Source organism: Harpegnathos saltator, unplaced genomic scaffold, assembly GCF_003227715.2.
Source record: "Harpegnathos saltator strain DR-91 unplaced genomic scaffold, Hsal_v8.6 scaffold58, whole genome shotgun sequence".
In the NCBI taxonomy this organism is placed as follows: Eukaryota; Metazoa; Arthropoda; class Insecta; order Hymenoptera; family Formicidae; genus Harpegnathos; species Harpegnathos saltator.
In genome coordinates this window covers 2,324,193-2,345,369 of record NW_020230404.1, presented here as the reverse complement: position 1 = coordinate 2,345,369, position 21,177 = coordinate 2,324,193, and the positions used below count along the sequence as shown (strand labels likewise).

At 52.7% G+C, this 21,177-nt stretch overlaps 1 protein-coding gene across 7 annotated transcripts in view; it reads right to left on the bottom strand.

Annotated features, from left to right (window-relative positions):
- Window positions 1–21,177, bottom strand: part of LOC105187893 (ras-related protein Rab-37) — a 100,477-nt gene that overhangs the window by 7,378 nt on the left and 71,922 nt on the right. For 2 of the 7 annotated variants that reach the window (XM_025303896.1, XM_025303891.1), the window contains exon 2: window positions 187–495. The exons of 2 other annotated variants lie outside the window; for them this stretch is intronic. In XM_025303896.1, the coding sequence (XP_025159681.1) occupies window positions 187–495 (309 nt within the window). Of the gene's footprint in view, window positions 1–186; window positions 496–546; window positions 3,154–21,177 lie in introns of those variants that run through there. 3 more of the 7 variants (XM_025303894.1, XM_025303895.1, XM_025303892.1) reach the window with 3 other exon arrangements.

Here is a 21,177-nt window from a genome sequence, read left to right as displayed (position 1 = left end):
CAGGACTTCAGGCGGCGCGGGCGGCGGCGGGTTTACGCTCTTAGCCGAGACAGAATTTCGTCATACTTTCGGGCCCGAAGCGAACGGCTAAGGCCTCACACCACAGAGCCGCAGCGCTGGAGCGTGCCCGGAGCCTTAGCATTCGCTGGTCACGTTCGCGCGGTATCAGGCGGCAAGGCGGCAGACCTTGAAGAGGAGGTCCGCGTGGTCAGGTGGGGTGTGCTGGCCGGCCGAGTCGACGCTGCCGTCGCGCGAGGACTGCCGCCTGGTCGGGCCCGCGATATCCTGGGGCCTGGCAGAGGCTGGCGAGCTGCTGGACGCAACGGTGGGGATCGGCTGGGCTGGACCCCGCGAGGCCGCCGCGGGCCAATCGGCACCGGCCGAGCCGCCGCCGCCGCCGCCGCCGCCGCTGCCGCCGCCGCCGCGCGGCCCATGTCCGCTGCGCCTCGACGCGCTGCGCCGTATCGTTTCCTCCACAACGCTCATGGGCCCCTGCTACCGGGAGCACCAATTTGCTCTTCTTCTTCTCGGCCACTCCTCGTCGTCTCGTCGCGCTCGGCGTCGTCGCGCCTCGTAGCTGCGCTCGCGCTCACGTCGTCGTAGTAGTCGTCGCAGTCGTCCTACTCCTTCTGCTTCTACTTAGAAGGAGGAGGAGGACGATGACGACGACGACGACGACGATACGCCGAGGTCACTAAACCTCTCTCTCTCTCTCTCTCTCTTTCCTGCGCCGGAGAACGCTTCGCGTTTCGTTTCGTTTCGTTTCGTGCGTGCGTGCGCGGGCTCGCTTCCTTCCTTCTTTCGCGTTCTTTCTCCTTCTGCCTCGCGCTTCTGTCCGCTCTCTCCTCCCTTCCCGAGTCGCGGTCGCGCGCCGCGTGCGTCGCCTCGTCGAGGGACCACTGTGCAGAGGACGACGACGACGACGACGACGATGACGGGAAAGAGAGCGGGAGAGAGAAAGAGAGACGGCTGAGTGAAAGTTCGGCGTATCCCGCGGCTTCGACGAGCGCGGCTTGGCTTCTTTTCGGGATTTCCTCCCTCTCTCTCTCTCTCCTGTTCGACGAGGCGCGACGAATGCGAACGCGCGAGGGTGCCTCGCGCCGTGGAGACGGCCCCGTTGTTGTTGCTTGCAGGATGCACTCACCTAGATTAATATGCGAATGTCCTGAATGTCACTCGCCGCAGCCTGTCATTACGACAGCGGCAGCGTTGTGTGCTCGGACGATTTGAGAATTAGCTGGACAGAAATGAGATGAAACACAAGAATTCTCAAACAAGTTCCAAATGCTGTTTCAGTAAAGACGACACTTTTACTTTCTTTTTTTCCACCTAAGGTGCAGCTGAGAATGACACACACATTTGTGTCCTCTGGACAAGGACGAGTTGGAATTTTATCGGGATGGATTATCTGTACAATCTGACTCTCCACTCTGTATGCGATTTTATCCGTCCATACGTTTTATGTAGACGAGAGCAAAGAAGACTCGACAAGGATATGGTAGGGTTTCCGCCCGCTGATTTGAGCCCAATTGCGCGCAGGATGACGTTTTTTTTTTTCCTTTTTAGAGACCCGGCCTTTTCGATCACGCGCTCGTGCTCGACCCGCGGGAGATACGCGATTCCGGCAGTGCAAATGACATCATCCGCGTCCATATCGCGCCGGCGACACGTGTACTCGCCGCGTCGCGAGGGGCGGCGGAAAGGCCGCGAGTCGGAAACAATGTCGAGCAGGTTCGTTAATCGCGTCGGACGAGAGCGCGAGGCGCGTTCGGTTTCCGCGAGCGAAAACAGCGAAAGAATTCCGTTTGATCGGCGAGCCGGCAGCCGGGCTCCGCGCCGTGGCCATTGTAAAATCCCGGTGATGACGCTTGACGAGAGACGGCGGGGCGGCTCGACGGGGGGAATTGTCGCGGGGCCAATTTTTCAATGGCGAGCGAGCCACGCGCGAGCTTCAGTGTTCATCCGTCACGAGAACAATTGTTACGTGAAACATTCGCGACGGAGGGCGGCTTTGATACGAGTCGCGCGAGACGCGCCGCAACAAACTTCCCGGGAGATTGGAATCGATCGTAAACGCACTACATACATAAACACACACACACACACACACATATCTCCCACGAACGAGCGCTCACAGAAGCATGCATCTCGAGGATGCTCCGCGCGCCTTTGGGGATCGCCTTCCTCGGGGATGAATTCCTGCGCCTTTCCACAAATCTTCTTATTGTTAACGCGATCGCGGTAGTTCCGCGAGAGAGTTTCGCGAGCTGCGATTTGCCTACAAATTGTGCATCGGGAATTGTACCTTCGATTACAGTCAGATGATGATCAAGCTTAGTCCGTGACGCTACATCCGTGTCCGAATTGAATTATTCAGTGTCTCGCGCGCATTATACGTGTTAATTTATGCGTTGGAACATTACACCGGAATTCTTCTCGACCGTGGTTATCCACCCTCCATTTGCCTAATCCTGCGAAATTACCCCCTCATAATTAGATGATTGCATTTAATTATTCGTAATGATACATTCACACAACATTCTTCATCATCCAGCGCGCAACGCGTGTCGTGAAGCGCGACGCGTAACCGCCAACTTCGCGGCGCAAACGCGAGAGATGGAAACTGTCGGTCGGAGGAGAGCCTCGCGAGCGAGATCGATGCCCTCGGTCGCGCTACGACGAGGGACGGGCAGGGAGGACCATACGAGGCAATTACGCAAGTTCGTCGCGATACCCGGTGGAACAATAAACAGCCCGTTGCGCGATAACGAGCCGCGGGCGGATCGATCGCGAAGGCGGAAACAGTTTCGTTTCGCCATTTCGGAAAACGTCAAGGACAGAGAGCCGCTAACGAACGCGCGCACATGCGGCATATAAGCCGCTGAAACTTTCGCTCGTGTTCTCGTGAATAATTACTATCCGTAATAAGGCAGCGCGGTCCCCTCCCCCCTCCTCCCCTCTCGCCAACGGGGGGGAAACCGTGAAGAAGAACTCCGAATGCGCTTCTTCATCGCCGCCGCGTTTTCGCGACCCTCGCGCGTCGCCGAAGCGGGCTTTTTTGTCATCCGCGTAATTTCGCGAACTCGACGAAGCCGGAAATAACCGGGCTCTGTTCGAGCGCGATTTCAATTTCGTCTCGGCGCTCTCTCTTTCTCTCTCTCTCTCTCTCTCTCTCTCTCTCTCTCTCTCTCTCTCTCTCTCTCTCTCTCTCTCTCGAGCGGCCGAGTTTTCCAGGGGTGAAGAGAAAAGAAAACAACAATCGTCTGATGAGAAGCTACATCTATACGCGACCACGCGACGCACGTTACGCGTTCGCGTAACGAGCCGGCTCGATTCGCTAAAAGTCGCGTAAAGCACGCTTTATTCCCTCAGCGGACGTACGTTCCCCTCGCTCGCTACGATAACGGGGAGAAATGAAGGTTTTTACTTCCTCGTGACAGGCCGCGGCGACGAAGCGGGCGACGCGATGACGAGGAGACGCGTGCTCGCGCGATTTTATTACCCCGCGGATATGCGCGCATGAGGATAAAAAAAAAAAGAGTTCGCCGCCCGGTGCTGTTCACGGGATGCGACGTCGCGTCATGATGTATTGTGCGCAGGATAATAAAAGCCCTGGTCGCTCGATCGCCGTCGGGAGGAACTGCGCTTCGACACACCCGAGGGTGTCGGACATTCCTCGGGGAGTCTGGTTGCGATTTGCACATCTTTTTCCCGAGGTCCTCGGGTTCATAATGTAAAGGTGCGCGGCGCTTCTCAAATACACGCGCGGATTCTGAGCGGAGAAACCCAAAGCACCCTCGACTTAAGAGAGGGACCTTCATTTCGCATTGACTTTAGTTCTCGGGATTTTTCGGTTCCTCGATCATTTTGTCCCACCGGAAAAGAGCTTGAGACTGAGCGAACCGCGTTTTTTTTTTTTTTTTCAAAGAAGCTGAAATTATTTCCGTTTTCTATCAACCGAATTCTGCTGGAATTTCCAGGAATTCCTCTTTGGAGGTTCGGAGTGAATTTGCCTCGATAGAACGAGAAATTGCGTTTCCGTCGCGGAGAGCAAAACTTGCCTCTCTGCTTCGTTCACTGTTGCATTAATTCGACCATCTGCTTTTTCCCGCGTGAAATTGCGACTTCAGAGGAAGAGAGAAAGAGAAAGGGAGACAGAGAGAGAGAGAGAGAGAGAGAGAGAGAGAAAGAGGGGTTTACGCAGAAGCCGTCGCGACTGGAAGCTCGAGGAGAAATTCCACAGCGCAGAGCCGGTCGCAAAAACCGGATCGCCGTGCAGATTCGAGGCTGGCCGGCCCGGCCTACCCCGCTTTGGGCCCACCCACGCGGTGGTCGGGCGTCAAAAAGGTCCTCCGTGGGCCTACCTCTTCCCGACCGGTGGCGCCCTTTTCTCTCTTTCTTCTTCTTCTTCCTCTCTCAAACAGAGAGACAGAGCAAAAAAGAGGCAGGACGGGGAACATGAAGAGCAAAGAAGCGCGGCACCACGTGGCATCGGCTTCGAATAATTGTTAAATCGGGACTGTTTAACGGCGCGCGATGAAGAACATGGCGTGATTAATCGAGTCGCCCGAGTGTACACCAGTGCATACGCCCTTGGCATCGCGACACGGCCACTGACACCTTTTATCTCGCGTGCTTCTCGCGCAACTCGATTGCGTCACGCACGTGTGTCACACGCCGGTGATTCGCCGCTTCCACCGTGTCTCTCTCTCTCTCTCTCTCTCTCTCTCTTTTTCCGCGAACTTCTCGCAGCGAGCGACGAGTTTGCCGTCGCCGGAAAATAAATTTCACATTGTCACCTTTCACCTGTGCAAAGGCCCTTCTTCTTAGGGGCTGCCGGTGATGAAACATAAGAAAATGACATAAGAAGGTGACGCAAGCAGCGGTTTGCGGATAAGCGAGCGTGGTCTAGTCCAGCGTTAGTGCCTGGCAAAGAAGATCGAGCAAGAGCTCGAGGAGGAGAGTTTGAGACTAGGCATAAAAGTTGCGAGGAGCGAAGCTGAAGTAAAGGTGAAGTTCTTCGAGAGGAAGAGAGTTGCTTCCCCCTGCGGCTCTCTGTGTTACAAACACAGCGCGGGCGTTAATGAGAATTTTATTATTATAATCACATCCGCGTTAGATGACTCTCGTGGCGAATAACATTTTCCATCGCGAGCGCCGCAGCTGCTCGCTCTCTCTCTCTCTCTCTCTCTCTCGAGAGAGAGAGAGAGAGAGAGAGAGAGAGAGACCGTTCTCCTCCGATTTCGCTTCCGCGATTACGTCAAGACCCACTATGTGTTTTCGCGATGGAAATTTTCACGGGAGAGCTACGAGAGCTGCAAGTGGACTGCCGGCCCGTGTAATTGCGCTTCGCGACGCGCGACGCTCAAACGCCAGTTCGCTGTGGACGGTAGCTGTAACAATGAACAACACAATCACTCTTCGTCGTCGCCGTCCTCTGCGACGACGACAACTGAGACAACATTAACGACGCCGTCTCGACGTGCCACTCGGGGAATTTTCCGCGGCGACGATTCGCGGAGGGAGGGGGAATGATAAAAATGGGGAATCTCACTCCCTCCTCCTCCTCCTCCTCCCTCATACCCGATGATGTAACCGGATGCCTTGACGCAAGCGACCGGCGCGTGAAGCTCGCCGGAGCGGCGTCGGAGATAGGCAGGTAAAAGGCGCGGGGTGTTGAACCCGCGGACTGATTTCGAGCGGCGATCGCGGAGCCAGCAGCCGGCGCGATCCGCGTGGCGCTCGATGACACGTGGCCGGCCGTCGCGGAGGAGGAAGCGCGAGAGAGAGAGAGAGAGAGAGAGAGAAAGAGAGGTGGAGCGAGAGACACACGGCGGGTCGCGCCATCCGCGACGAGGCGTGAAGGATGGATCAGCGTCCCCGGCTGCCGCTGACGGCAATACCCTTGACACAGCGCGCGACGGTATGAGGGTCGGCGGGGGGGCTGGCGGGGCAATTAACGAGCAATATCTTCGGCTCCACGCGATCGAAACTCATCGGCGAAGCCGGGAAAAAATGTTCGCTTCGGATTTTCTAGCGAAGGACGAACTAAGCGGGATTTCGAGCGCCTGAGGGTGCCAGCTGATTCACCGCTGATCAGACTGAATTCTGATCGCTTGAACCGGATCTTCGGGATTCTTCATATTTCAGCGGAAAATTGTCTCACTCTCGGCCAAGCAAACATTCCCCTCCGTGTCAGAATCGTCAGTTCCGAGAAATAGTACTTGATAATGATAATAATAATTTACATTAGCAACGGAACGCGCGTCGAAACTCAGTTTCCCGACGCTGGGATAATATCGCTGGGAGGATATTAATGTTAACTCTTTACCGGATAGAAACGAGCTCGCGCGCGTGCGGACGAGCGAGTTTATTCATATTCACGCAGGCTTTGTTGTCTAACGGCTGCAGCAGCGCGCAGCAGCGCCACGAATTTTTCCCACCGCTGTGCGCACCTTCGGCGCGACATTCTCTCTTTTTCACCCTCGTCGCGCGACCCGACGTACCCCGAGAGTCTGCCGAATTATCCGGCTCGCCGATCGCGGATCGCCAAGGCGAAAATTCGCGCGTGCTTCACGGTTCTCTCCGCTCGTGATTATTTCGCGGCGACAATTCATGCGATCTTTTCTGACCATGCTGATTCCGTTAACAGCGCTGTCAATTGTGTCGACTACACTGCAAAGTGCGAGTGTGTTATCTTGACACGTATAAGCTGAAAAGCTTTCTTCGCGCGTTTCTTGTCGCGTTTCTGAAATCACGTCATTTGATGCACATCGATATCACTTAACGCGTTTAAACGCGTCAAACAACGTGATTTAAGACGACAAGATACGCGTAAAGGAAGCTTCAGCTTGTACGCGTCAAAATAACGCACTCGGGTTTGCAGTGTAATTACGATCAGTCACACACGCAGTTGCTCGGCGATTGGTGAACACAGGCGAACTCGTCGCATTTCACTCATCATTTGATAGAAGCGCACGCGAGCAGCCTGGCGTTTGATTATCGGCGGTGGTGAAAGAGGAGAGGACTCTTCCGAGTCTCTCTTTCATGCGCGCTCGCGTCTCTCGCTACAGTTCACGTTCCATCGACACAACACAAGATATTAACCAGCCGGTGTCGTCGGCTGAGCGTAACTCTCCGACGCGACAAATAAGTCGTTTGCCGAGTGCGTTTACAGTTACGTCGGCGCTCCAGAGACGCCTCCAGAGTGACGCCTTATACAGCTATCTTATGCCTCGCCTCCCTCCCTTTTCTCGGCATAACCGAGGAACTATTGTGGCGCGAGAGAGCGAGACGCGCGCGTCCTCGCAACAAAGAAAGCCGATTCCTCGTTACGCGCTCCCTTTGATTCCGCGAGTCGAGCGCGCGATATTAGGCGGCCACGCTAGCGCGTTTGCACGTTGCTCTAATAATACTCTGGCGTTTATACCGCCGTTGCACAGAGCGAGCCGAGAGCCAGCAACTCCCTCAGCGATCGCGTTTATCTTCCACGCGGAGCCGGTTGACCTCTTAACCCCCGGCCTCCTTCGGAAATCGTCGGACGGACGCGGCCCCCGGCCGGGCCGGCGCGAACTCGAGCGATGTAGATCGCCCGGATTTCATGCTTGACGTGCGCAGCACGTCACGAGAGGTCGAGTAATTCACGAGATGTCGCGAGCAAATTCGAAAGTGTACAAGGACGCCTCTGTTTTCCTCAGGAGGGAAGTCCCCCCCCACCCCATCGGGAAATAAATTCTCATCGAAGTCCGAAAGTCGCAGAGAGAGAGAGAGAGAGAGAGAGCGTGCGAGCGACTGTAAATCCGTTCGCGCAACGCTTCTCTTCTCACACTTGTTTTCTCCTCTCCCCTGCTTTTCTGTTTCCTTTCTTTGAAGTTAAGAGCGTATCGGGGAGAGATGGGGTCGCGCGAGTAGCCAGTAGTTCGACGGGAGAACTCTTCCCTCTTGGACAGGTCGAACGCGCTCTGAAAGTCGCGCGATACATTATACAGACCTTACCTTCCTGTCCACGATCGTGCGCGAAACGCTCGGGATAAATCGTCGACGTTTCGCTCGGCTCGCCATGAGAGCGGCTCGGAGGCGCGAGGAGGGACTGTAATCGGAGGAGATTTATGCTTCGATTTGTCAACGCGAGAAATTTGCGCCGCGCGCGACCGTCGATATTTCTCTTTGTTCGCGCGAAAACCTTCGTTCCCTCTCGCTTTCTCCCGCTTCCCGACCGACGATCGCCCGACAAAGCGCGGGTTATTAAGCCGGCACAGCGACCATTATGGAAATTAATCACGCCCTTTCCTCGGAGCGTGCCATCGGCCATTACGGATGCCATCGGCCGTGCGGTCGTATTAGCCATTAGCGGCGGCGCGCGCGATGAAAGCCGACGCCGGCTTCTTCCGGCCGGCCTCGAGCAGGCAAAGTTTAAGGTCAGTCCGCTCGCGAAAGGTCGGCTCGCGCGGCGAGTGCAACGCCGCGAGTGCGAAAACGTCGCTGCACAGTAGCCGTTTGCTCCCGCCCGCTAATTAACATGCTAATTAACACGCGCTCATTGCGGCGAGCCACACACCTTCTGGCGCGGCTGCTTCCCCCCCCTGCTTTCCCCTTCTTTCTTGTGCATTCTGCGGTAATATTCTCTAAGTGGTGTGCCGCGACCTGCCATCGGCCGTTTCTCAAAAAGACCCTTAGTTAAAAACGCTAAACAAAAGACCGTCGTCCTTCTTCTTTTCTCTCCTCTGCTTTTGCGGAGAAGCGCAGGCTGATCGGAGAATATTGAGTAGCAATTTCTCCACTCGCGCGTGATAAGTAACTCGATGACGTGTTATATTTAGTTTAAAAAATACTAATTTATAGAGAAAAAAGAATTTTAGAACCTCCATGTTGGAGGTTTAGGAAGAAAAAAAAGTTCTCTCTCACACTCAGAGTAACTATGACTCTACAGTTTGTCAGTTCATCGTACAAACGAGATCCCAAGCAAGCTAGGTTCGATCGTCATACTCGGGCAAACTGTTAAGGTATCATCATTGTGTGATTTAAGTTACCGTACGGTAAAGCGAAGGGGGAGAAAGTTTAGAAGAGGACGGCGTATACAAATCAACCGCGGGCGCGCGCGCCCCCTTTTCTCTCCTTCGTTCTCCTCTCTCTTTCTCCGTATACCTCGGCGGGATTCGAACCAACGCCGAACACATTCTCGCGCGCGCGCGTTCGTTCTGCTCGCCCGCGTAGCGACACCTTGGATGCACAGCTAACAGTGCTCGCTGCCTGCTGCGACAAGTTAGTAGGTTCAAAACTTGTAACTAAAGATAAAATGTCAATTTGATTTTCTCTCATTTAAAACTAAAATATTCGACCTAGGAAGAAGAGCGACTTTTTAGGAGAGATTAAACATGTGAAAATATGTATTTCCTATTTTTTAATAAGAATGGAGATTGAAAAAGAACGTTCTGGAAAAAACGTATACTGAACGAGCGTTTTGTCTGTGACTGACAAAAATCAATTAAAACGGTGTAAACTTGTTTTAAATTTCAGCTAACAAATACGACGCAAACTCTTGCCACAGCTCGAGCTTAATTCAACATTTTGGCGCATAACATACTTCCATCACGGATGGAGGAGAGCGATTTAATGAAAATTTGCTCGCTAAAATACGCTCAAAGCGTACTGCGAAAAAAAAACGGAAGCCTGGCGGTCAATCGTTTTGTGTAATCTCCCCCCTCCCCCCTCTGATAGCGAGATTGACCGTTGCCGGGAGGTTCACCGCTATCAAATCTGATCAACTTCATCACTGCTAATCGCCCACGTAACGTCGGAAGAGGGAAGAAGGAGAGGGAGAGAGGGGGAGAGACAAAGAAACAACATAGGAAGCAACGGGTTGCCGGCGGAATACCGGCGACGCGCGCGGAGTGGGAAAAAAGAGCCGCGAAACTAAATTACCTCCGGTAATTGAAACGGATCGAAGTCCGCTGCGGAATTCCGCCCGAGGGGAATAGACAAAAAATACGGTGGCGTCCACCCTCCCTCCCTCCCTCCCTACCCTTCCTCCCGCGGATCGCGAATTTTAATCGGGACGCGGCGGGATAAATACGACCGCTGTCTCGCGCGATCTTCCCTCCGCTCCCCCCTGCCGGTCCCTGGCGCTCCGCTCGATGAAAAATTCCCACCGGCGGGTATTTTCCCGGGAAAATTCACGGCCGACCGGTACCGACGACTGCCGGCGTCGTCGCGTCCCCCTCGTTTTTCCCGCGGCGCACCTCGTCCCAGTGGCGATATAATTGGTGGGCGTTTCGAGTCGCATACGTTACGGTTATTTCCGATGGCGCGGAAGGACGTGCTAGGGATGAGGGCGACGAGGGAGAGAGAAAGAGAGAATGGACGAGAGAATAATTAATGTGTAATCTCGATGTTAACGGCAGAGCCGGATCGACCGCCTTTTTTACAGCTCTCGTCCGCTCTTTTTGTTAATCTGCTTTCATCCCGGGGCTCTTTTCGCCGGAGCCGTTCGTCCGTTCGTGCAATTTTATCCCGTCGACAAAATTACCGAAAATGTTACGTCCCCCCCGCTTTCGTCCTCTCCCCTTCCCCGCCAGCCCCGCTTTGTAATTCGCGAAAGAGAATCATTGCACCGGTATCTCTCCCTCCCGACGAATTCCAAAGCGACTTCATATTTTTTCTCTTATCTTCTTGATCGACCGCTGCTCGATTGTCTCCGCGCGATCGGCAGGAATTGTTCAGCGAAGGCAGATCCGCGGAATAATTTCTGTACTTTCGTAATCTCCCTTCCTTTGCTCGCGTTCGTCACAGACCGTCCGTTGCCGTCGAGCGTTCATTCGATAGGAAAGCGCTGAATGCCAACGGGCGCGCATTTAATTCGGCATATGAATGCATCTGCCCCCCCTCTCCCCCCGGCTGTCAGCCGGGGCGATTGTTATTGACGGAGACGCGGAAACACGGAGAAAATGTATGGTCCGTTGATTGAATCTCGATTTGACGCGCCGAAACATTGCGGTCGCGTGCGGACCGACGTGCGAATTCAGGCTCTGATTGATAACAACACGACACACGACGTAAATAAATAAATACATGAATAAATAAATAAATATATACATATATATAGAAAGAGAGAGAGAGAGAGAGAAACGCATGTTCGCGAGAGTGCATGCATTTCGCGACTCGTCGCTTCGGGCGGTATTATCCATCGAGTGGTTCGAGCGGTCTTCGGTGAGGCACTGTGCGTACACGCGTGCGTGCGTGCGTGCGTGCGTGCGTGCGTGAATCGACATGACGCGCGCGCACACGCACATGTACAGCGACTGTCGATTCAGGCGGACGAATGAATATACGTGCGATTACGCCAAGGCGAATCAAATTTTTCCGACACGGCCGGTTCGGCCAAAATCGTTTTCGGAAACTTTGGTTTTAGCTAATACTTAATTTAATATTAATTTTACTTAATAATCGATCACCTGTCAATTATCGAGATAATAGGTAAAAAAATTCACTTTCCTATCTAATACTACAAAATTCATAACTAGAACCGAGTTTGCAAACAGAAATGGTACATCGCCAAGTGAACGTCCAAGCGTGATCAGCTGATCAATTGCGGAACGTATCTAATTCAGTTTAAGGCCTGCTTTGCAACTTTACAATTAAAAACAAAGTTTTCGAAGCAGATTTCGGAACAAGTCTGCTGGCTCGTTTTCCGCCGTGATGTTTCTCACCTCGTCCCATTCTCACGGCGATTGGGTAGATTTCTTGCCGCGTCGTCGTCGCTCGTTCGTTGCGATCGAGACGCGGTGCGGCAACAGTCCGCTTAAATGTCAAACGCGTCTTATTAGCGGGGCCGCGACGACCGAAAACAGCTGTGCTCTTCGCGCGCTTGGAGTTTCTTCTGCCATATATTATACATACACACGCACAAGAACGCGCGTTATTTCGCGATTCGTCGTGAAAGCCGCGAGGCAGACTCAAATGAACACCCGGATAACGAACGCGGAGCAGCGCGCTTGTTTTCCCTTCGCGTTATTTATTCGAAAAAAAATGCGGCCGATATGTGTGAGAGAGAGAGAGAGAGATATGGCTGTGATACACGTAATAATCAGTGGCGCTAACGTGCTGCTTCCTGGAAAGACAATTGCGAAAATCGGGAGGACAATATCCATAGATTTATACAGAGTGTCCGGACTCCGGTATCCAAACGCCCATATTCAGGTAGAATATTTCAATGGTTCACGTTTTTCCTGTTCAAAATGGCAGAGTATTTTTCTATTCAGCTTGGACTCTACCTGCGCCCAATAGCCAAATCCGGGCGCGTTAGTCGCGCATTCTAATGCGGGATTTGGAGATAACACGTGAGAGCAGCATGTTCCTCTCCCGCTGTTCATGGGTATGCCATTTTCCACGAGCATCCGCTTTTCTCCAATAGGAGCGAGGATCGAGCGCAGGAGTCGCATCCTCTCTCCGGGTGAAGTCGCCGCGGCCTCTCCTAAACGGAGTCCCTACAACAGAAGTCGTAAAATCCCGAGTCATAAGATCGTAAGAAAATTTCACCAATCACCGTTGATTATTCTTCGACCGCGAGGAGGATGATCGACCGCGATTGGTTAATTTTCTCAGGACCTTACGATTCGAGACATTACGACTCTATCGCAGTTCTCTTCCGCGTTTCTATGGAGCGCGTTACGCTCCATAAATAAAAGCACACGATCAACTTTCAGCTGTCTGACGAACAAGCCGTTTGACGTTGAAAATGTCAAAGCACACTGATGACCTGAAAATGGGATCGACGCGGATGGAGACATCAAAGTCGCGCGATTCACGCGACCTCGCGGAACGTCGCGACAGACCGTGACCGGGGTTTGTGCTCGATCGATTTTTAAGTATCGATTGTATCGGGCGGCTGAATCTGATGACCGGCCGCGGCGGCATGATGAAAGTACGAACCGACCATAATTTCGCGCAGCCGCCGCGCCGGCTCGCGCACGGACCCGGAAATGATAAATAATAAATGCGCCGCGCGCGTGACATGATGAATGCGCGGGATTATTATTTTCCTTGTCGCGCTGGCGAAATGCGCGGCTCTCGCGACAAATGAGGTGTCTACTGGTCGGCCGTGTAATTAATCGTGTAATTTACCGAGAGCCTATTCATTGGCGGAGAGAACTTGTGATATACAATTCGCGCTTAATTATGCCATCTCTCGCAAACTATCGTTTTCCATTTACGCGCGATTGCGCCGCGGCCGCGCTGGAAATACGCGGTCGAAGATCAGGTGTCGCAACGAACTCGTGTCGGCTCGTGTAAACGGAGACGACAGCTCGCTCATTCCCATCGCTCTCATTAGCCCGGTGCGAACGCTGACGAGCGCGCGCTTCGGCTCGATAATGTTTCGAAAATCTGCCCAATGTTTCCAAAAACCGCACTGCGACGTTCGCAGGCGAAGCCGCGACAGCTTCGCCGTGCATATTCTATCACTTAGCTCGACAAGTTGCATAATAAGAGAACAGCCACACCCGGCATTAGCAGTTAACACACCGGTCGCTCTCGCATCATTTCTGTCGTGCCCTTCATAAATCACCGGCCGTAATGTGCCGGTCGACGCGCCGGCAAGCGATTGACGCAGACAAATCTGGTTGCCGACGATAAATGGCGGTTACACGACCGACAGCTCTTCGTTAGATTTTGCATCCCGCGCCTCTCTCTCTCTCTCTCTCTCTCGCTCGCTCGCTCGCTCGCTCGCACACACACAGGTGATAGATCGCAGCTACGGGTGGCTCTGCGTGTACGTTACCGCAGCTGCTTCGTGTATTCTGACGAAAGCGCGCGGCGATAGTGTCGAGGAGATTAAAATCAGAAGACCGATTCCTGCAGAATCTCGAGCTGGCTCGGCCGAGCCAGCCGTACAATTACCGCGCTGAATTATTTAAAAACACGACGGCGAGGTATCGGAGCGCTTCGCAACGGCCGCTTGGGCCACGTCCGAGCAGCCACTTGGGACGCGCGAGAGAACTGGTTCTCCCGCGTGGGCTTTCCGCGATTCTCCACCTCGCCCCTTTTTGCTCGCGTCCTCGTCGCGCCACCACGTCCACCACGTGGCCGGGTCCGTTTTTTCCTCCGCCAACCTCGTGATCTCTCTCCTTCTGCAGCGATAACGAATCCGGCACGCACGATTGCCGGCGATCGCGCGAGCGATCCGATGAAATCAAGTCTCTCCGCACAGCGAAGAGCAAAAACGCCGATTGATAAGCGCGATGTTTGCGCGCGCCTGATATGCGATCGCTGGTGTTTCCTCTTATTCTGGGCATTTCCGCTGGAGGGGCGACAATCTCGCGTCTCGCGTTCGCGCGAGTTTCTCCAAGTGCGAAACCAGTATTTATATGTATATAAATCTGTATATATATATATATATATATATATATATAGATGTTTGCGCACACGGTGGAGTTTTATAAACCGTAATTTCGCGATCGCCGTGCAACACAGCGAGGGAGCATATTGACCGACGTAGAGGCCGGCGATAAGTTGATTTTAATCCAGCAATTTAAGGGATGTAAAGGAATAGCAGTAAAGGCACGAGGGTGGTACTTCATTTCACGTCGGGATAAATTGTTGGTGGGTCGATCGGAGAATGTAGCCACCGAGCGCGGTGTATTCGTATTCTATCACGTTCCCTCTCTCTCTCTCTCTCTCTCTCGTTCTCTTTTTCTCGCTCTCGTTCTCCCTCTCTCTCTCTCTCTTCTTCTGCCTCTCGCCGGAACAACATTACGATGTTTAAACGCGCCACCGGCTGATTCCATGCGCACCGCGGTGCGCGAATGATATTTTCTCTCCTCCGCATGAAATCCCGGCCCTTTTTCCCGGCCTCGCTCGCGCGGTTCTTGCGAGCCAATCCGAACGCAGATTTTGTAACAAAGAAAATCGCAGAGAGCCGAGAGGATTCTTGGGACATGCGGGATTTTCCAAGTTGCCTAGCAACTTGTGAAACGCTAAAGCATCGCGAGATGTTGCGCGATAAAAGAAGTAAGCGCAGTTCGCAGACTTCTGCGACGAGCTAACTAGATCGCTGATTTTTCATGCAACGTGTTTCTGGCGGGGGAGATGTAGGACGCCATGTTGCATTTGGAATTTACTCGCACAAGTGCGCGTCACACCGACACGGTCGCCGCTGAAGCGAAACCAATTAGAATTCATAATGCGTAACATAATTAAAAGTTTTAGACCACCGAACAAGCAGCAGACGCGCCGACAGACGATAAAAGGGCCAACCGGGGCGCACAAAAGTGGAAGAGAGGAGAGAAAATTGCATGTAGAACGCTGTACGAAAGACAAACATTTGCTGTTTCAACAAAAGCAAACGCGACACACGATTCTCTTAATCAGAACAGTCGTGCGTACACACGCTCAAAATAATATGGCGCCCATTCCCTACCACCGTGCCATCGTGCCGAGTCAGCAGTCTGACGCACAGAAGCCTGTGTTGGTGTTACCGTGTCGGAGCTGGATTAGGTTAGGTCGAGTTAGGTAGCCCGAGGTGATATTTCCATTCAGTTCTGTAAGGAATCCTTACTGGTGGCTTTCGTGATGGGCACCGACATTCAGATTCCAAAGCAGGTAGTCGGCAAGGTCGTCCAGGCGGAGCCAGCGCAGCGGATAGGTGAGCGCTATCTCGTCATCACGACGATCCCTCTCGTTAATGACGGAAATATCCGCGGGAAGAAAAGTACGTGTCATCCTGATGCCACACGTCTCTGATTCCGTGCCCGTAATTTCGCAATCTCTCCTAGTATCATTGTTTTTCTTCCCGTGGGTATTCTCGCCATTGACCCTCAAAGGCTTCACCGCTGCTGAAGTTTTACCGTATGCAAATTTTTCGTTTTATCAAAAAAACGTAACCATATCGAAAATATTGATTCTACAGATATTTATTCATACTATCAGTATTGGCAGCATTATAATAAAACAGATCAGTTCTCGCATATATATATAGTTTGCTATAAACAACAAGTCAGCTTGGGGTAATATGTGACGGTAACTTTTAAGGGGTTACCAAGGGGCTGAGGGGTTGATAGTTTGACAAGTAACACTACCCAACTGTCACTTACCGATTCCAATGAAATTTGGCATGCATTGGTAGAGCATTGAAAAATATTGAACACGTGTTTTTTTTGCATCGGCTGACAACGCATTTTAAGGGTGGAAATCACCCCTTGATCCCTGAACATGAAAGCACTATTTCAACCCTTTGTACATATCACATGTGATTTCCGTCAAACTTGTCTTCCATTGAACTAGTCAGTAAGGGGTTTTTAGGATCGCTGATTACGAATCTGGAGATAAAATTACAAAATTCAAGATGGCGGACCGAAATTATAAAAAGATGGCTGATTCAACTTTGGTATCTGGAGGTTTTTGGGGCCTCTAATTACGAATCTGAAGTCGGAAGTCAAAATATAATTCGTTTGTTGCACTTTATTATTATTATTATTATTATTATTGTAATGTTTTACTTGTAAGATTTTTAAGAAGGTTTATTGTAAACTTTCAAGGATGTTAATTATATAAATTTTCTGGACGTTAAGCCGTTAAGCCGCCATCTTGGATTTTATAATTTTGTCTCCAGATTCGTAATCAGCGACCCTAAAAACGTCTTACTAGTTCAATGGAAGACAATGTACACATGTAATACGTACAAAGGGTTGAAATGACTTCCACCCTTAAAATGCGTTGTCAGCCGATATAAAAAAACACGTGTTCAGTATTTCTCAATGTTCTACGTGCATGCCAAATTTCATGGGAATCGGTTGAGTGACAGTTGGGTAGTGTTACTTCTAAGTGCACATCCGCGCGCGAGACAGGCCGCTCGCTGGCCGCCTCCTAATCGGGAACTGAATCATCCATCATTATCTGCGCGAATATACGAAGCGCCGCGCGTTCCCCGGTAGTCCCCGTGAAGGGGGCCCTCCCCGCCCCTTTTATAATCGCCATCCCCGTCGTGTCTCATATCGTGCGGCTCGGATGTGCGCTGCGAAACGCGCCTGCGGCATCGCCGCTAGACGTCGCTCGCGATCGACATTCAATTACGGCCGACGATACCGCGGCCCGGTGCGCCCACCGCTGCCAAGCCGCTATATCGCGACGTTAATGAGGACAAAGGCGGCTTAACGCCACATTGTCCGGCAATCGAGATCAAACGTGGCCGCGCGCGCGGGCTGTTACGTCGGCCGGAGCCCGACTTCCTCCCGCGGCGATAGGAAGCAGAAGAGTCGCGAGAAACTCGTGGCCCGAAATTAAGCGACCTTATCGTGCGATCTACTTTCCGCGCAAAATGCGATACAGGGGCGATACGAAGCGGCAAGGCGAGGCGAGGCGAAGCGAGGAGATGCGATGCGATGCGCGCGCTACCCGCGGCGCAATGAATATGCAAGCTTCACGACGGCATTATGCTAATTCGCCGAGAGGAGGAATAGCGCGGCCGGATGAAGAATCAATAACTGATATGAGATTACTGGCATTACCGTGCAACGGCCGCGGCGAGCGGTACACTCTCTCTCTCTCTCTCTCTCTCTCTCTCTCTCTCTCTCTCTCTCTCTCGTTAGCGATCGGCTCGCCAGTCTCGACGAAAGGAAACTTTGTGGCGTTTTTGGTCACGAGAACTTGGCAATTCCGCGCCAAGGAGCTGCGCCAAGTTCATTCGCGCTCACAATGCACAATGCAGTGAAGAAGAGAAAACCCCGTTGAGGAATTGCCGAGCGACGAGCAGCGGGTGTGTCTCTCTCGTCGGCGACGACGCGGCTTCGCGGCGGCCAGACAATTTCGCCAGACTTGGACCACTCGATGGACAACGTGTTCATTAAGGAAGATCAGAAAAGCGCCGTGGGGGAGAGAGATCGCGATGGCAGGTGAGTCGGCTCGACGAATCGGCTCGGAGAGACATCGAGCGCGTTTGTTTCTGTACGTCGCAACGGAACCAAGTGACAACCTGTTCGAAACCTGGTCGGTGTCCTGGGTGAAGAATACTCCTGAACGAGAGAACTGGGCGGTCGACGATCGGGGAGAGCTTCCTCTTTACGGGCGAGCGGCTTCGGCGATCGGAACAATGGAGCGACCCGACTTCCCGCTCGAGCCGCGGGAGAGTTCATCGGACAGAATATCTCTCGCCGGCAAGAAAGAGAGAAAGAGAGCTGACCGGCAGACCGTGAGAAAGGAAGCAAAGTCCGATTGGGAAAAACTCGTTAAGGTCGACGAGAGCAGTCGGCCGGCCGGAGATACGGGCGGAGGAAGCTCGCGATCGAAGGATCCAGCTGTGAGGACGGCCGAAGGAGAGTCTGTCCTCGGCTCACGTGACACGCGCCGCACGGCGTCGCGCTATCCCCAGGGAGAGGACGAGCCAGCGATGATGAAGAGGGAAGTCGGGAGGAAGGGCGGAAGAGGACGTATTCCCGATCGCAGAAACCGGCTGGAAAAATCGAGGGAGGAGCGAAGGGCATTAAAGAACGCCGCTGGGTAGACGGGCCGAGGCGAGACGGGAGAGAGGGGGAAGGGGGGAGGGAGCGAGAGGCCCGAGACGCACCGGTGGAAGCGAGTAACCTAATTGCGCGGGCCGAGCGATGAAAATAAACGCAGCCCCGCGATTTTACGAGCGCGGCCGCGCGCTCTCTCTCTCCCTCTCTCTCTCTCTCTCTCTCTCTCTCTCTCTCTCTCTCTCTCTCTCTCTCTCTCTCTCTCTCTCTCTCTCTCTCTCTCTCTCTCTCTCTCTCTCTCTCTGTCTCTCTCGCTAGTACGACGGATGGGGCAAATGCGAAAATTGCTCGTAATTTATGAGCCGCGCGCGTATGCGCCTTGTACGTACGCGACCTCCCTCCTCCCGCCCCCCTCCCCTCCGGGCTCCTCCGTTACCGCTACGTAAATGAAAAGTAATTGGTACGATCGCGAGGGAGAGAGCCACGCTACTGGAACTGGGAGCTGCCTTTGTGCGCCGTGCGCTGAGGCGTAATAATGCGGCCCGATCCGGCTCTCTTGCGAGGTTCTTTCTCGTTTATGAACGAACGGCACGCGAACTCGCGTCTTGCCGGCCGCAAAGTTGCCCCCGCGACCGTCTCGTGGCAGGACTCGACGTGGCGAGACTCTGAAATTTCAAAGAGACTTATATCTTAATAAAAGATCTAAAATGAAGAGAGCCAAGCAGGAGGGCACTCTAGTGAGAGCCAGAGCGCCGGTAGCGAGGCGAAAATTACGGTATGTGATTACACAAATTACACAACGTACATACAGGTGGGGGGGGGGGGGGGGGGAGGGTCCGAATTCAGGACCGAAACGCGTTTGCAATTTGTGCAATTATGCATTATTAATGTCCGCCTCACCGCCGGCGCGGGCTCTTAATGGTCTTCCTAGTCGACCCTTGATCGCACGTATCATGAGAGCTATTGTGCCTCCTTTGTAAAGCAAGATCCGAAAGCACGTTGCAACTTACGAGTTGCAGAGCTTACATTATCTCTCTCTCTCTCTCTCTCTCTCTCTCATTCTCTTTCCCGCTTTCCTCCTTCGCGCTCTTCAAGAGCCACTCTCCTCGCGCAAGGAAGATTTCCCTCGACTCAAAGCAGACACCGGCTGCGCGCATGATTTATCACCGCATGCAGATGGAAAAAACTAAAGTTGCGGAAATCAAACTTTTATCAAGAGTCCTCGACTTTTTTAATAAGTTGCTTTCTCAGGTTGTCAACTCGCCGGAGGTAATATCTCGGGAGGGAGGCCGGTAAGCCGGATCGAGCAGCCGGCTGAGGTTCTCGCTAATCGATTCTCTCAGCGCAACAGAGCAAGTCGCTGCTTATTACGGATTTACGGAAGGCAGGAGAGAGAGAGAGAGAGAGAGAGAGAGAGAGAGATGTGAACGGGCTTAACTTTTCGACACGCTTCCCAGAGTGAGAGAACAAAACGACACGCGCGTCGAAGGGGGATGCCCGTTACTTTCTCTCGCGAGCGCGAATTTATCGGCAAAGACGCCGTATTTTTACCCTCGCACCTGCAAAGCGCTCGATAAGTCTTCGTCGTGGAGCGACAAACATTCGTCACGTGAGCAAACGTTGCGCGTAGTACTCATGCTAGCATATTCCAATATCTCCATCCGCTCGTCGCCGTGACGGAGGCTTTTAGGAGCCGGAATAATGTAACGGGTCGCGCCTTCGTCGCGACAAAAAACGAATAGCGAAGTCGATAGGCGGCGGCGGGGGGGGGACTCGCGGAAAAGAAGCTGAAAAATGCCGCGCGAACGGCACGGAGCGTGATGAACGAGCGCGATGACGATGACGAGGGATGTATACGCGGCGAGAGCTGAGAGCTTTCCCCCTCGGGGAAACCGAGAGAGCCTCGCGGGGAATATATCGTTGCCGAGGGTAAACTCGGATATAATTCCCCGTAAGGGGTACTTACCACCGCGAATGCGCATCGTACATAATAAACAAGAGCCGCTTTCAGCTGCCGAGAGAGCGGCACGGTATAACGCTCATCGTCGAATCTAACCGCGAGCTTTCACGGGAAAGCTGCGAGCTGCGACACTCTCCCGCGAACTGCAGCTGCGATTTTTAACGCACTTTCTGTTTCGTGGTCGGATTCTGTTTACGACGGCGGGCTCGTGCGAAGCAAAACGTTTCGTAAGTCGACTGAAAGCCCCCTTTCAATCATGATGATTTCCTCGATTGGTCTGAACTTGCGAATTTCTCGAGGTACGAGACGTTACGTCCGAACGACGAAATTCTCAAGTATGAACACTCGAATGACGCTCGCGTGTATTCGTGTCTTCAAATTCGCGCGGAATCCAATTAAACCACCCAGCCATCCAAACTAGTCTTGTGTCCCGAGAGCTTTGATACTTCGAAGTTTCAAACGTCAAATTATACCGAACCTTCGGAGCTTTTGATGTATCACCCGAATGACGTGTACCAACTTCAATCAGAAATAAGTTCTCCGCAAAATTGCGCTCCAATATTTGCCACAATTAGTAGAAACGAATTTAACCTGCGGTTGTGTATTTATAACCGAAAGTCATCGATCCGAGTTTGTCTTAATTGGAAAAAGCTCTCGGCTACCCCTCACCCCGCCTCATCTCCTAAAAGATTAAAATTAACTCACACCCACACATTCATCCTCGAGGTAATTATATCAATAATAAAACACGAGCTGTCTTAATAAAAAAATTCG